This window comes from Thamnophis sirtalis, unplaced genomic scaffold (genome assembly GCF_051295495.1).
Source record: "Thamnophis sirtalis isolate CommonGarterSnake01/CBP01778 unplaced genomic scaffold, rThaSir2_p1.2 scaffold_5, whole genome shotgun sequence".
In the NCBI taxonomy this organism is placed as follows: domain Eukaryota; kingdom Metazoa; phylum Chordata; class Lepidosauria; order Squamata; family Natricidae; genus Thamnophis; species Thamnophis sirtalis.
Window position 1 is genome coordinate 1,654,683 of NW_028261385.1, and position 13,014 is coordinate 1,667,696.

Consider the following 13,014-nt stretch of genomic DNA (forward strand, 5'->3'; position numbering starts at 1 on the left):
GCACCCGGGAGTCCAGACCTGGGCAGACCCTGAGCAGATCCAGGGGGCTTTGCATGGCAGTCAATGGCCGGGTGATTCACCCTCCAGGACACGGGCACAGCCTGCCCTCTCCTGGCACAGACGCCCTGCCAGGGACCTTCCAAGCACCGGAGGAGGCCGCCCCCACAGCTCACCGCTGGGTGCAGGCAGGGCTGAGAGAAGGGGAAGGGGTCTCTAGCGCCTGCAGGAGAGGGCACGAACGAGGCCTCCTCCTCTCTCTCCCCCAGGAGGTGCAAGGAGGGGGGGGGGGGCTGCTGGTGCACCAGACAGAGCAATTCCCTTCACTGGGTGTCCAACTGTGGCAAAGACTCCTAAACTTCAACTCCCAGAATTCCCCAGGCCCGTCTCTTCTGCTGCCTCTGTGGAACAGCAAGGCGGGGTGACGGAGGCTGGCTGGGGAATTCGGTCAGTTGACGTCCACAGGCCTTAAAGTTGCCACGGCTGGGCACCCTTTGCCCTGCGCGGAGAGCCCAGGCAGCGCCTGTCCGTGTCCAAGGCAGAGGAACGGCTGCTGCGGCTGCTGAAGAGGGAAGAGGGACAGTCAACCCACCCCTCCAACCCTGAGTGTGACCCCCCCCCTACAGACAGCCCACGGTGGCTCCGGAAACAAGTAACGGCTGCCTCTCCCTATTTTAAGATTCTGCAGGAGTGGCTCTTTCATGGGGCAGCACAAGAGAGAGGCCAGCCGGCAACGTAAGTCAGATTTCTCCTCCCTCGGATGGAGAGGCGCCCTCTGCTCCAAACATTGGACCCCCCCCCGGCCCCAATTTGGCCTCCGGCACTCCAGTCCCCCCCTGCCTGCAGTTGTGCCGGACGTCAGCTGAGTGGCTGCCAGCATCTCCATCCCCGAGAGCAAAAGCGGCCTTCGTGGCTTCCTGGCACTTGGCGCGACCTGCCAGAGTGCCAATTTGCAGCCAATTACCCCGGGCCCCCTCCTCTGCAGAACATGGGATCCTGCTGGTTTGGCAGCGCCCCCCCCTCCCTCCCTCCCCCGGGGGCCCCCTTCCAGATATGGTTCTGCTCCTTTTATGTCCAGCAGGAAAGCGATTCCAGGGAAAGAGGAGGATTTCTGGCGGGCAAAATCCCCATCCTTTGATCGAGCAGCTCCCCCCCCTCCCCTGCCAAAAACAGGAATGAAAAGGACCCTCCAGGGAGGCTCTCCCCCCATTCGTGGCCAAAGCATCCGTGCCGGAACCCCGGCCTGCCTTGAGGAAGGAAGGAAGGAGGAAGGGAGGCAACAGAAGTTGAATCGGCTCCTCTTTTTCCTCCCTTTTCAGCTGCTCCTTTGTGGCTCCACCGGCAGAAGAACTGGGACACTACCCCCCCCCTCAAGCACACACTTATCTGCCCCCCCCCCCGCCAACAGATTCCTTCCAGAGGAAGGGGCAGAGAAGTCCCCACCTCCACTGCCCCCAGCCTTCCTGTCTCATGCAGCTCCCTCGTCCCCTTTGGGAACTGGGCTGGGGGGCTCTGTGTGCGTCTCAGTGGGGAATGGGCTCCTGGCTCCTCCGACAGGCCAAGGGCCCCCCCCCGCGGTCTCTGTCCGGATCAGCCATGCCCCCAGAAGCTGGCACATGCCAACCCTCCCCAAACACGCCAAGCCTCAGCCAAAGCAACTCAAGGGGGGGGGCATGCAAGGACGACACACACCGGACTCGGTCAGAAACACACAAAGGAGAATCAATAACCTGAAGGTCTCCTCTACTTCTTTCTGCAAGAAAGGGGGGTGGGGGGGGTGGGGGGGAAGCAAGAGAGGGAAGGAGAGGAAACATGGTTAGTGGAAGATGTCTCGCTTACGGACGAAGCCTGGCCAGCGGAGCAGACTTGCACAGCCACCTTGCCCCCCACCCACGGTCCCCCTCTGGGCAGGGAGAGGCAGCGGCCAGGGAGGCCGAGAGGGGCCGCCTCCCAGGGGTCTTCAAGGCAGCTTCTCTTGGCCCTTTAGTGGAGGCGTCGCTTAGCCCTGCTTTGCACCAGCCAGCACAAAACAGCTTCGCCCCTTGAGGTGGACAAGCCAGGCGGGACTCTCCTCGTGAGAGGGCGAGAAGGCCACCCAAGGCTTCCCCTCCAGACACTCCTGGCACTGCACCAAGGACCCCACCCAAGTCTCCCCCTGGACCCCAACAGCAACTGCGGGCTGGAGGAAGCCCCGAGCGAGGCTGACGGGGGGCTCACCGCAGGAGGGAAGTCTCCAGGGAGGCTGGGGTTGCGGTAAATATGGCAACCTTATGACTTGTGGACTTCAACTCCCAGAATTCATGGGCCAGCATGGAGTGGAAGCCCACTGGCCATCAAGTTGCTATAGTTGCCCATCCCTGGTTTAGGTTCGGATACCGTAAATCCTTGTCTTGCGCCTAAGATCACACAACTCCCCCTCCCCCCCCAGCATTCTGGAAGGGTCCGAAACTGAGGTTAATGGGTGTCGCGGTCTGATGGCAGGTTATGGGTTGTGAACGGATGTTCTGGCTGCTGCCCTTCCTGTCCCTCTGGTGGCTCAGTGCCCATTTTCACAAACTGACTGATTTGATTTTGGTGCCACCTGGCTCCAGACTGGCTCGAGGAGGAGGGGGGGAACGGGGGCTGCATCACAAAAATAAAGCCGCCAAAACCGACCTCCAAGTGAGATGCTTGAAGAAGAAACTTCGTCAAACCACAACAAATCCATGCAAAACTCTGATTTTCCCTGCAGAGATCCTGGGCTTTGGCCAAAGGGCCCGTTGGAATAGCAATAGCAATAGCAGTTAGACTTATATACCGCTTCATAGGGCTTTCAGCCCTCTCTAAGCGGTTTACAGAGTCAGCATATCACCCCCAACAATCCGGGTCCTCATTTCACCCACCTCGGAAGGATGGAAGGCTGAGTCAACCTTTGAGCCGGTGAGATTTGAACTGCCGAACTGCAGATAGCAGTCAGCTGAAGTGGACTGCAGTGCTGCACCCTAACCACTGCGCCACCTCGGCTCTGGAAGGATAGTCCCAAAGGGGGGACTGCTTGGCTGAACCTCTGTGGAGATTCTCAGTCGTCCAGGCCACGGCTGTCCCGGGGGGGCATTTCTTTCAAAAGGCAACTGGAGGTCAGTTTCCCTTCTCACCCGAGAATGCTGGGCAATGGAAGGACATAAACCCTCCCCCCCCCCATTCAGCCAGAACTGAAGTGTCTTTCACAAAAAACAAAGGAAGTCCCGTTGCCTTTTGAAAAAGCACCCCTGGAGCAGCTGTTTGGCTGGGTCTGCCCAGGACTCCTTCAAGTGTCCTGCTCCCTCTCCTTCCCAAACTCCCCTCCCCCCAGCGAACCAGGCGCCGGAAGCCCCCTGATGTGACCATCAAGTCCACGAGATGCCCAAATCAGGGCACCAAACAAGGAGACCCCGCCCCTCTTCAGAGTCTGGGAGCAAATGTGGCTGAGGACAGAGAGAAGAACCTGCACCCATGCTCGGCTCCCAGCCACGGGGGGAAAACTGTGCTTTTTACAGGAGTGTCCGCTGCTACGGCTCCCCCCCTCCTCTGCCCAGTGTTGCCAGCTGCTAGGCTTCACAGTGGGGGAGGGACACACACACCCTTCTCCCTCCAGCCCTCTGGGGGAACCTCTGAGCCTTGAAGCCCAGGCCACCTCAGCTTGCTCTGGGGCGGACAGTGCTTTGTGTGGGCCCTCAAGGGAGACGTTAGCAGGGAGAGGAAAGCAGGTTGTTAGTCCAACGTCTTCGTGGAGAGGAGCATTTCAGAGGCCCCAAACAGCCAACCGCAGGCCGGAGCCCTCTGATGGCGCTGCAGAGGCTCTTTCTCACCCGCCACGGGCTGCCCCAGAGCCAGGGGAAAGGGCCGGCAGCTCCTTCGGAGAGGCTGACGTTTGGGCTCTGTCTGAAAAGGCTCTCCCCACCCTGCCAGGCGCCCCTTCTGGCCACTAGGGAGCAGGAGTGGGGGAAGCATTCGGGAGGGGTCTCAAAGGGGGCCCTGTACCTGCAGGCGTCTCCTCGGCCGAAGTCCAGCTGGGCTCCTGGGCCAGATCCTTCAAGCACCTCCGGCGCATTTGCCTTTTCTCCCTCAGGACGTTTTTGAAGTTGCTGATGCATTTGTTCAAGTAAATGGTCTCCGCACACACCTTCTCCAGGCTCAGGGGCCTCTGCTCAGGAGGGTCCGCCGGCTGGGCAGGCTCATCGGGGAAGGGCTGATCCGCACAACCCCCGGAGTCCGCGGGGGCCACCGCAGGGAGGGCAGGGGCCTCCTCGACAGAGGGGGAAGCGCTCGGGAGGCTCCTCTGCGGGGAGCCCACACTGTCGCTGCTCACGGCCGTGTTGGCTGGGCTGTCCGAAGATAGGCTGGGCGGGGTCTCGGCCACCGTCTCCAGGCTGGTGTGCGCCTCCGACACCGGCTCGCTTGCCCCAGGGAAGCCCTGGTCCCCTCCGAGGACGGCCTCCGAGTCGGGCGTCTCCAACTTGTGGAAGACCACCTGCAGGGCGGAGCGGAAGTGGTTGAGCGCTTTGCCCAGCTTGTTGGTGTAGAACCTCATGTCCACCAGGTCGACGTTGCCCTGCGAATGCTGGAGGAAGAACTGGGAGTTCTCCAAGACGTCCCGGAAGACGTGATCGGTGGGATCCTGCTCGTTCAGCTCGATCTCGATCATGTCCTTGAGCGTTTCGCTGCTGCCCATTAACTTCTGCATGGCGGCCTCACAGCCCGGCAGGATCCCGTCCTTGTGGGGTGCCTCCTCCTCCTCCTCCTTCTCCTCCTCCTCCAGCTTGACCTGCTCAGGACTGAGACTCTGACAGTCGGCCTCCCTCGGCCCTGGAACCGGCCCTCCTGCTTTGCCCACACCTGTGGGAGAGGGGGAGGGGTCCTTGGCCACGTTCTCAGCCTCTGAGCCGTGGCCCCTTCCTTTCTCGGGAGCGGCTTCCAAGCCCCTGAGGTTTAAGAGTTCCCCCAAAGGCCAGGACTTCCCCATGTGGCTTTTTGAGACCTCCAGCAGCTTCTGGGGGGCTTCGGAGACGCAGGCGGGAGTGTGGTTTTTGTGCAACGTCTGCTCGTTGCTGCTGATGATTTGTACGACCCTCCCCACCTTTTCCTCAAGTTCAGAAATTAAGTTGCTCTTCTTGGCCAGAGTCGACTTTTGTGGCAAGCTGGCCTTCTCGTGAAACGGGTGGTTCTCGCGGCTTTGCTTCTGGCGTTGAGCCTGGCAGGAGTCCTTCTGCAGATGAACGCCCCCATGCCTTCCCCCTCCGTCTCCCTGAGAGTTGGGGAAGTCCCAGGGCTGGTGTCTCTGGCCAGAGGACGGCAACACAGCCAGCTGCCCACCGAGACTCACTGGGCTGTGCTGCTCAGCAATGGTTATTCCTGCGTCCTGCAAGAGGATGGACTTCTGGAGGATGAAGTCTCGGTGCTCGGCCGTGGCGAGTTTCACAACAGCCGGGCGAGGCGCAAACGGGACCCCCGTGGAAGCCCCCGATCTGTAAGCCTCCTTGATGTTCTTGCTGCGCTGGAGGCCGTTGAAGCAATGATACTCAGACAGGAAGCGGCAGACGAGGTCCTTCGTGTTCTCCCCCTCCTGCTCAGGGATGCCGTAAAAGTACAAGACCGGCTCCTTGGTGGGGGCGCCGACCAAGGCTCCGGGCCCTCTCAGCACAGCGGAAGTTTTGGTGGCGGTTCCTCCGCTGCTCTGCAGGCCCTCGATCTCGCTCAAGACCGAGTCCACGCAGGTGGAGACTTCGTCCACCGACCCCTTGATCAAGGTCAGGTGCTGCTGAAGCTCCGCAATCTCGGTCTGAATGCGGCTTATTCCTCGCAGCTCTTTCACAATGTAATCAATGACGTCGGCAGAGCGGTCCCGGTTCCTGCCAGGGCAGGTGGGTTTACTTGAAAGAAGGGGCTCCTCCTCGGCAGCTACCCTGCACCCTGTGCCAATGCCCAGCCGTGAGAGGCTCTTGCCCGGCTCCGCGGGGTCCTCCAAGACCGGTGCCTGGGGCTCCCTCCTGCAGGAGGCCTTGACACACCCACCCTGGGACGGCCGGGCCTCCTTGGCCTCATCTTCACCTGCCTCCCTGCCTCCGCCATTCTTCTCCGGGCTGGCGGGAACGCCCAGGCTGGGGGCCTTCCACTGGCAGGCAAAGGGGGCTCCTTCCATCTCCATCAAGGGGAACAGAGTTTGCGGCTTCTGTCCCAGGGGGAGCTCCCGGGGCGTGGCTGGGAGGAGCTTCTTCATCCCCCCAAAGAGCCCAGCCAGGCAGCGTCTCCGAGCAGCAGCCGAGTTTTCCGACACGGAGCCAGTCCTCTCTTCTGCAAATGGGCATAATCCACAGCCAGCCTGGTTCTCGCTGGCTCTTCCAGGAGGCTACAGAGCAGCTGAGGGCAGAGCCCCTCCCTGCCTGGGCAGGCGGCCCTCGTGGCCAGAGCTTCCCATGGCCCAGAACACGGCTGTCAAGAGAAGGGACAGAAACATGGGTGGCTGGTCAGGGGAGAGAAAAGACACACACACACAATAGCCTTGGCCATAGAATCAACCAAACTGCGCCTGCATCCATTAGACAAGCAAGTGGTGAAGCACAGAAGGGGTCCTGCGGTCAGTCCGTGGGGGGGGGGACCCTCCATGCCCCCTCCTCCTTGGCCCACCTCTAAAGGAACCGTCTCTTTTTCACTACCAAGTTTTAAGCTCCAAGCCCCACTTTTTCCTCTGTTTTTCCCTCCCAGGTACCCTACTCTGAGCACCGACGATTGGACGTTGGTTCCTTCAGGTGCTGCCCTTCCTCCTCCCAGGATGGTGGCCCTCCGGTCAGCAGGGGAGCCCCCAGTTTCCCCAGGCAACAGGACCCCTCTTGATCCTCCTTTCCTGACCGGCTGAGAGCAGGTGAAGAGGAAGCCCCTCCAAAGCCCCTTAATCCTCCTGGCTTGCCGAGTGAGATCCATGGAGGTCAGCCAAACGCACCCGCTCTCCTCCCCCTCCCTAGACATGAAAGGGAGCTCCCCAAGGAGGAGGATGCAGGGATGGGCCCAAGCGAGGGCAGCACGGAAGCCCCTTCTGCCCTGTCGACTCCGGCTGGCACAGAACCAGGCGAGTCCCAGTCTGGATCTCCTGCACAGCCCTCATCACCACCTCCTGCCCAACACACATCAATGCACGCGTGCAAATACATACGGGTAGGGAGAGAGGTTGCTTTTCAAACAAGACAGACTTTGTCAGTTCCAAGTGGAGACGCTCAAAAATGTTCAGGCATCAAAGAGCATGGCATCTCAGGGCCCTCCAGGCTCTGGAGGGGCTTCGGGAGCAGGTCTCCCACAACGGGCACCGCAAAAGGGGCAAAGGCTTCCCAAGAACAAGATCCTTGGCAGGTGGGCTGATCGACAGGCCCGCCTCTCCGCCTCGATCGCCAAAATAGCTCAAGGCAGCCGAGACTGTTAGGGCTCCCAAGACGAACACGAAAGGCAAGTGGCAGAAGCAGGAATGCAGGCAGCGCACTGGGAGCACCTCTCCTTATAGAGGAGTAGGCTAACAGGGGCCATCCCTACGGCCGTGAGAGGAGGAACCCCTTCATCTAGGGCAGAGGGGTCAAACTGGCGGCCCGCAGGCCGGATGCATCACACAGGTTGGCCTTTCTCCGGGTGCCGTCGACCAGACAATGCTGGCTGGCGACCCCTCGGGGGAGGGCCTTCTCTGTAGCTACTCCAGCCCTGTGGAACGACGTACCCGTAGAAATCCGGACCCTTCCCACTCTCTCGGCCTTCCGAAAAGCCCCTAAAACCTGGCTATTCCGGCAGGCCTGGGGCTGTTGACTTCATGAACGAGGTCCAGCCCCACCCAGACGGTATGTAAGGTGTGTTGTTTTTAAAATTGTTTCTCTCTTTCCATTTTAATTCTTATCTTTTATCTTGTTTTTGTAAGTCCTAGGGGATTCGGCGGCCTATAAATTTATTAAATTACTAAATTACTAATTACACGCAGGCCACGCCCACCCCGGCTCCGCCAGGGATAAAATGTTACAAAACGTCACACGATGGCAACGTGACACGGCAGGTTTGACCCCCGTGATCTAGGGAAATCTGTTTTAATTACGCAGGGCCACCCGTCTCACAACACCCAGCTACCAAGTGGCATCTCAAGTCTAGAAAGCCCATAATTGCGTGACTCACAAAGCCCAAAGTAAACCATCCCTTGCGGTTGTGAAGCACAGCAGCAACCCCCGGGCCGGCCTAACTCCTAGGCCAAGCCAGCAGAGCTTCTGAAAGGCCAACAGGCGCTGGGGGTGGGCTGGGGGCTGCTCCGCAGGGCAGGCAGGGCTGCTGGGCCCCACGGGTGACAGTGCTTAACAGGGGGGGGGGGTCACAGAACACACCCTCCTTGGTGCACCTGTGGGGTGAGCAGGACCGGTGGGAGAAAGGCAGCTCCACAGACTTCCTAGCCCTCGCCCTGTTTTGTAGGTGGCAACCAACCCCTCAACTCGTGCCCAGAAGCCAGTGCAGCGCCCGGGACGGCGTTACGTGGCTGCCGCGAGTGGTGCCAAGCACTGCCCACGCCGCCACGTTCGGGGCCAGCTGCAGCTCTGACTGCTGCTCGAGGGCTGCCCCACGTACGGCACGTTACAGTACTCCAAAGGGAAGGTGACTCAGGCGTGAGTCACCACGAGAAACACGACGGCTGGCTTGCGCAACTGATGGGAGATGAGCGTCACCTAGTCAACAAAACACACACTCCAGGCGTGAGTTTGGTCGCGGCCTTCCGTGTTCGTTTGTTTGCTTGAGCCCCTGGGCACTCCGGAATTCAGTAAGAGGCCATGAAATCGGTCAAGAGTAGCTAAATGGTTTTCACACCCTGGAGAGCCACTCAGCCGTCCGCCTGCTTCTTCTGAGAGATCTTTGGATCTCGCGCAGATTCAGTTCCCAGGGAACAAAGGGTCCCTGCACACCGGCTGAGAAAAGGGGCCAAATGGGGGGGCAACTTAGAGACAAGAACAATCAATCCATCCACCCACCCGAATAGAGCTGGGGGGGGGACCTTGGGGGTCTTCAAGCAAGAGACCCTCTACCATTCCAGACAAGTGACCGTCCAGTCTCTCTTCCTAAAAGCCCCCCGTGATGAAGCGCCCAACACTCCTGATTTGAGCGTTAATAGTTCAGATTCTTGTAGAGTCCTTTAGCCTACAATAACCCTTCATTCACCTGAACTGCCTGGACTCCTGACCTCCCGCCCTGGAGCCTGGACCTTGGACCAGGCCTTGCTCAGAGCCAATAAATAAAGCAAGAGACTCCGGTGAGGCAAAGTCTTTCCAGCAACGGGGGAAACGGCTTCTTAGGAAGGGTCTTCACCCAGGCCCTTCCCTCTTTGCGCTGCCGTCTGAAGGTCCTGGGGCTCTGCTAGCCATTCAAGGGCACCCGTCCTTCTTCTGTATCCCTAGCAGGGCTCCCTGCTTCCTTGCCCCAAGGCCAGGGCTCCCACAGGGTGGGCTGGGAGAAGGGGGAGGGGGCCAGAAAACATCAGGAATTGAGTAGAGCGAAGAGCTCATTTTCTGGGCAAAAGCCATTATCCGTTTTCCTTTTTTGTCCCCAAAATACAGTACAATTTGGCCAAAAAACATGGAGGTTTGGGGGGGGAGCCTTTGTGGGCTGCCTATGGCCTTCAACTGCAGCCCCCAGACCCAGCCCTGCCTCCGTGACCCTCAAAGGGATGCCCTCATTTTCTCCCCAGCCAACTGGGACTTTGCCAGAGATTCCCGTGCTGTGGAAGGCCTTGTAGTAGACGGGGGAGAATCTGAGAGCCTGAGAGATGCAGAGGAAGGGCCTCACGTGTGATAGATACGCCAGGAAGGCCTTTCTCTCTGAAGGGCTCGTGTATCCCAGAGTCCCACTTCGGATGGATCTTCTTCTTTTTTTTATAAATTTTATTTTATCAATTTCATATATACATTCCCAATTATATGATCTCATAACTGTTATTAATAATATGCATTTATAACAATTTTTCCCTACAGTTGACAATATACTTGAAGATTGCTTTCTTAACATCCCATAGATCCATCTTATCTTTCAACGGTCCTACTTCTTCTTCCCTCCCTCTTTCCTTCCCTCATTTCTTCTCTCCTACTCCCCTTCCTTCCCTCCCTCCTTCTCTCCTTCCCTCCTTCCTTCCCTCCTTCCTTTCTTTTCTCCTTCCCTCCTTTCTTTCCCCCTTCCTTCTCTCCTACATTCCCTCCTTCCTTCCCTCCTTTCTTCTCTCCTCTCCTTCCTTCCCTCGTTTCTTCTCTCCTACTCTCCTTCCTTCCCTCCCTCCTTCCCTTTCTTTTCTCCTTCTCTCCTTCCTTTCCCCCTTCCTTTCCTCCTTCCTTCCCCCCTTCCTTCTCTCCTACATTCCCTCCTTCCTTCCCTCCTTTCTTCTCTCCTTCCTTCTCTCCTCCTCTCCTTCGGATGGATCTTCTGGGGAGCCCTTCTGCCCTCTTGAAGCAAAGGCAGCTGGCATTCCTTGGGCTTCCTCGCTCATCACAATCACAATCTCCCTACCCATCCCTCTGCACCTCAGAAGGGAGAATTGTCTAGGTGGATGAATGGGGGGAGTCTTTTGAGCAGGAGGGAAGATAAATTGCGATAAGGGGGGATTTTAATTCCAAGGGAAGTTATATTTTTTTAAAATGTCATCTTATTTTCACTCCTTCGCATTATTTTAAGCAAATCTATCTGCCCCGCAGCCATTTCCTTGGCTGGGTCAGCCTCTCTGAGCCATAAATTACGGCTGCCTGCGGAGAAAGGTAGATTTCATTTTTCACACTTTCGGAATGATTATCGAGCACTTATTTCATCTTTGGTTACTAGCTGGAATAATTTCAGAGCTCTTCTTGGCACTCAATTGAAAATTTATTGTTTGAGAAACTGTGGCAGAAATCGGGCTGATTGGTCAAGATCTGGGTTGTTTTTTTTTTAAACACGTTTAGTTGGCCGGGGAATGTGGAGGACCACAACAGGGTCTCCCGCGAGATCCTAGTCAAAAGGTAACAAAAGGTGGTCTAGACCAGCGTTTCTCAACCTTGTCAACTTGAAGATGTCTGGACTTCAACTCCCAGAATTCCCCAGCCAGCATTCGCTGGCTGGGGAATTCTGGGAGTTGAAGTCCAGACATCTTCAAGTTGACAAGGTTGAGAAACACTGGTCTAGATAACAGAACAGCAGCCTTGGAAGGGACCTCAGAGGCCTTCTACTCTCTCCCATTGCTCAAGGCAGGAGGCCTTATAGCATCCCACTCAGATGGCTCTCCAGTCGGCTCTTGAAGACCTCCAGGGATGGAGGCAAAGTCTCTCTGCTTAATTAACAGAATAACAGAGTTGGAAGGGACCTCGAGAGGTCTTCTAGTCCCAACCCCCAGCTCAAGCAGGAGATCCTATGCCCGTGAGGGCAAACCTATGGCACGTGTGCCCGAAGTGGCATATGGAGGAGCCATGTCGCCTGGCACATGCGGTGCGCCCCTTCCTCTTCTGGGTTCGTAGAGGACCAGCTGGCCTTCCCGTGTGAGGCAGTGCTGGAAACTGGAAGAGCTGCTCTCCCATTTTCCGGCGTGAGTATGTGTAACTGGAAATCTAGCTGTCCAGCACACCTGCGACCACCGGAAACCAGAAGTGCATTTTCCAGCATGCCCATGCACCCTACGCAGCTCCTCTTCCAGGTGGCCCAGGCGCTCTTAGTGCCGAAAGGGTTCCCCATCCCTGCCTTGTGCCTTTCCAGCCTCTTCCTGAAAGCCTCCAGTGTTGGGAGCCCCCACGACCTCCGAAGGCAAATCCTTCCCCTGGTTAATAGCAATAGCAATAGCAGTTAGACTTATATACCGCTTCATAGGGCTTTCAGCCCTCTCTAAGCGGTTTACAGAGTCAGCATATCGCCCCCAACAACAATCCGGGTCCTCATTTCACCCACCTCGGAAGGATGGAAGGCTGAGTCAACCCTGAGCCGGTGAGATTTGAACCGCTGAACTGCAGATCAGTCAGCTGAAGTGGCCTGCAGTACTGCACCCTAACCACTGTGCCACCTCGGATGGATGGATGGATGGATGGATGGATGGATGGATGGATGGATGGATGGATGGATGGATGGATGGATAGATAGATAGATAGATAGCAATAGCAGTTAGACTTATATACCGCTTCCTAGGGCTTTCAGCCCTCTCTAAGCGGTTTACAGAGTCAGCATATCGCCCCCAACAACAATCCGGGTCCTCATTTTACCCACCTCGGAAGGATGGAAGGCTGAGTCAACCTTGAGCCGGTGAGATTTGAACAGCCGAACTGCAGATAACAGTCAGCTGAAGTGGCCTGCAGTGCTGCATTTAACCACTGCGCCACCTCGGCTCTTAACCATGCCCACTGCCAGGAAATTCCTCCCGGGTTCTAGGCGGCTCCTCTCTCTCCTTGATTAGTTTCCAGCCATTGCTAGATACCGTTCAAAAAACGACAGATGCCCTTTAACGCCGCCATTAAGTAGGTACAGAACCGCTTAGCCATTAGCAAGAACATGTCAATAACTCTACGGGAAGCCAACAAGAAATACTGGAGGTGGGGGGGGGGGCTTGGCAGGGCTCCGTTTCAGGCTCCGTGTGACCAACAGATTGTTAAATGACTCCGATGAGGGGGCAGAAAATATGGTTGGCAGATTTGTGAAAGACACAATGGTGGGGGAGGGTGGAAAGGGAGCATCAGAGACCCAAGATTTGGGTCATTCCCGACAGGCTGGAACCGTGGGCAGAAACCAGCAAGGTGGATCTCAAGAGGAGGAAGGAGAGAGTGGGAGAACCGAAGGCCCACACCCCGAACGGGAGGGAGGGCTTTAGTCAGCCGGGACGTCTGAAGGGCACCCGGCCGTCTCAGTGGATGAAATGCTGAAGGTGGTGCAAACTAACAGCCAAAGAAAACCAGGTGCAATCCTTACCTGCAGCCCACAGAAGGTAACGAAAGTCTATTGACCCGCTCAAGAGTAGGCGTCGCTGCTCTCTAGCCTGCACTGACCAGGCCACAGCAA

At 57.4% G+C, this 13,014-nt stretch overlaps 1 protein-coding gene across 1 annotated transcript in view; it reads right to left on the minus strand.

The window, feature by feature from the left end:
• LOC106551451 (protein unc-13 homolog B) overlaps positions 1–13,014 on the minus strand; it is a gene marked incomplete at its 3' end in the record, with an annotated part of 58,782 nt that overhangs the window by 27,673 nt on the left and 18,095 nt on the right. The window contains 2 exon segments of the mRNA XM_087715190.1: positions 1,728–1,750; positions 3,997–6,444. Coding sequence (XP_087571316.1) covers positions 1,728–1,750; positions 3,997–6,232 — 2,259 coding nt within the window.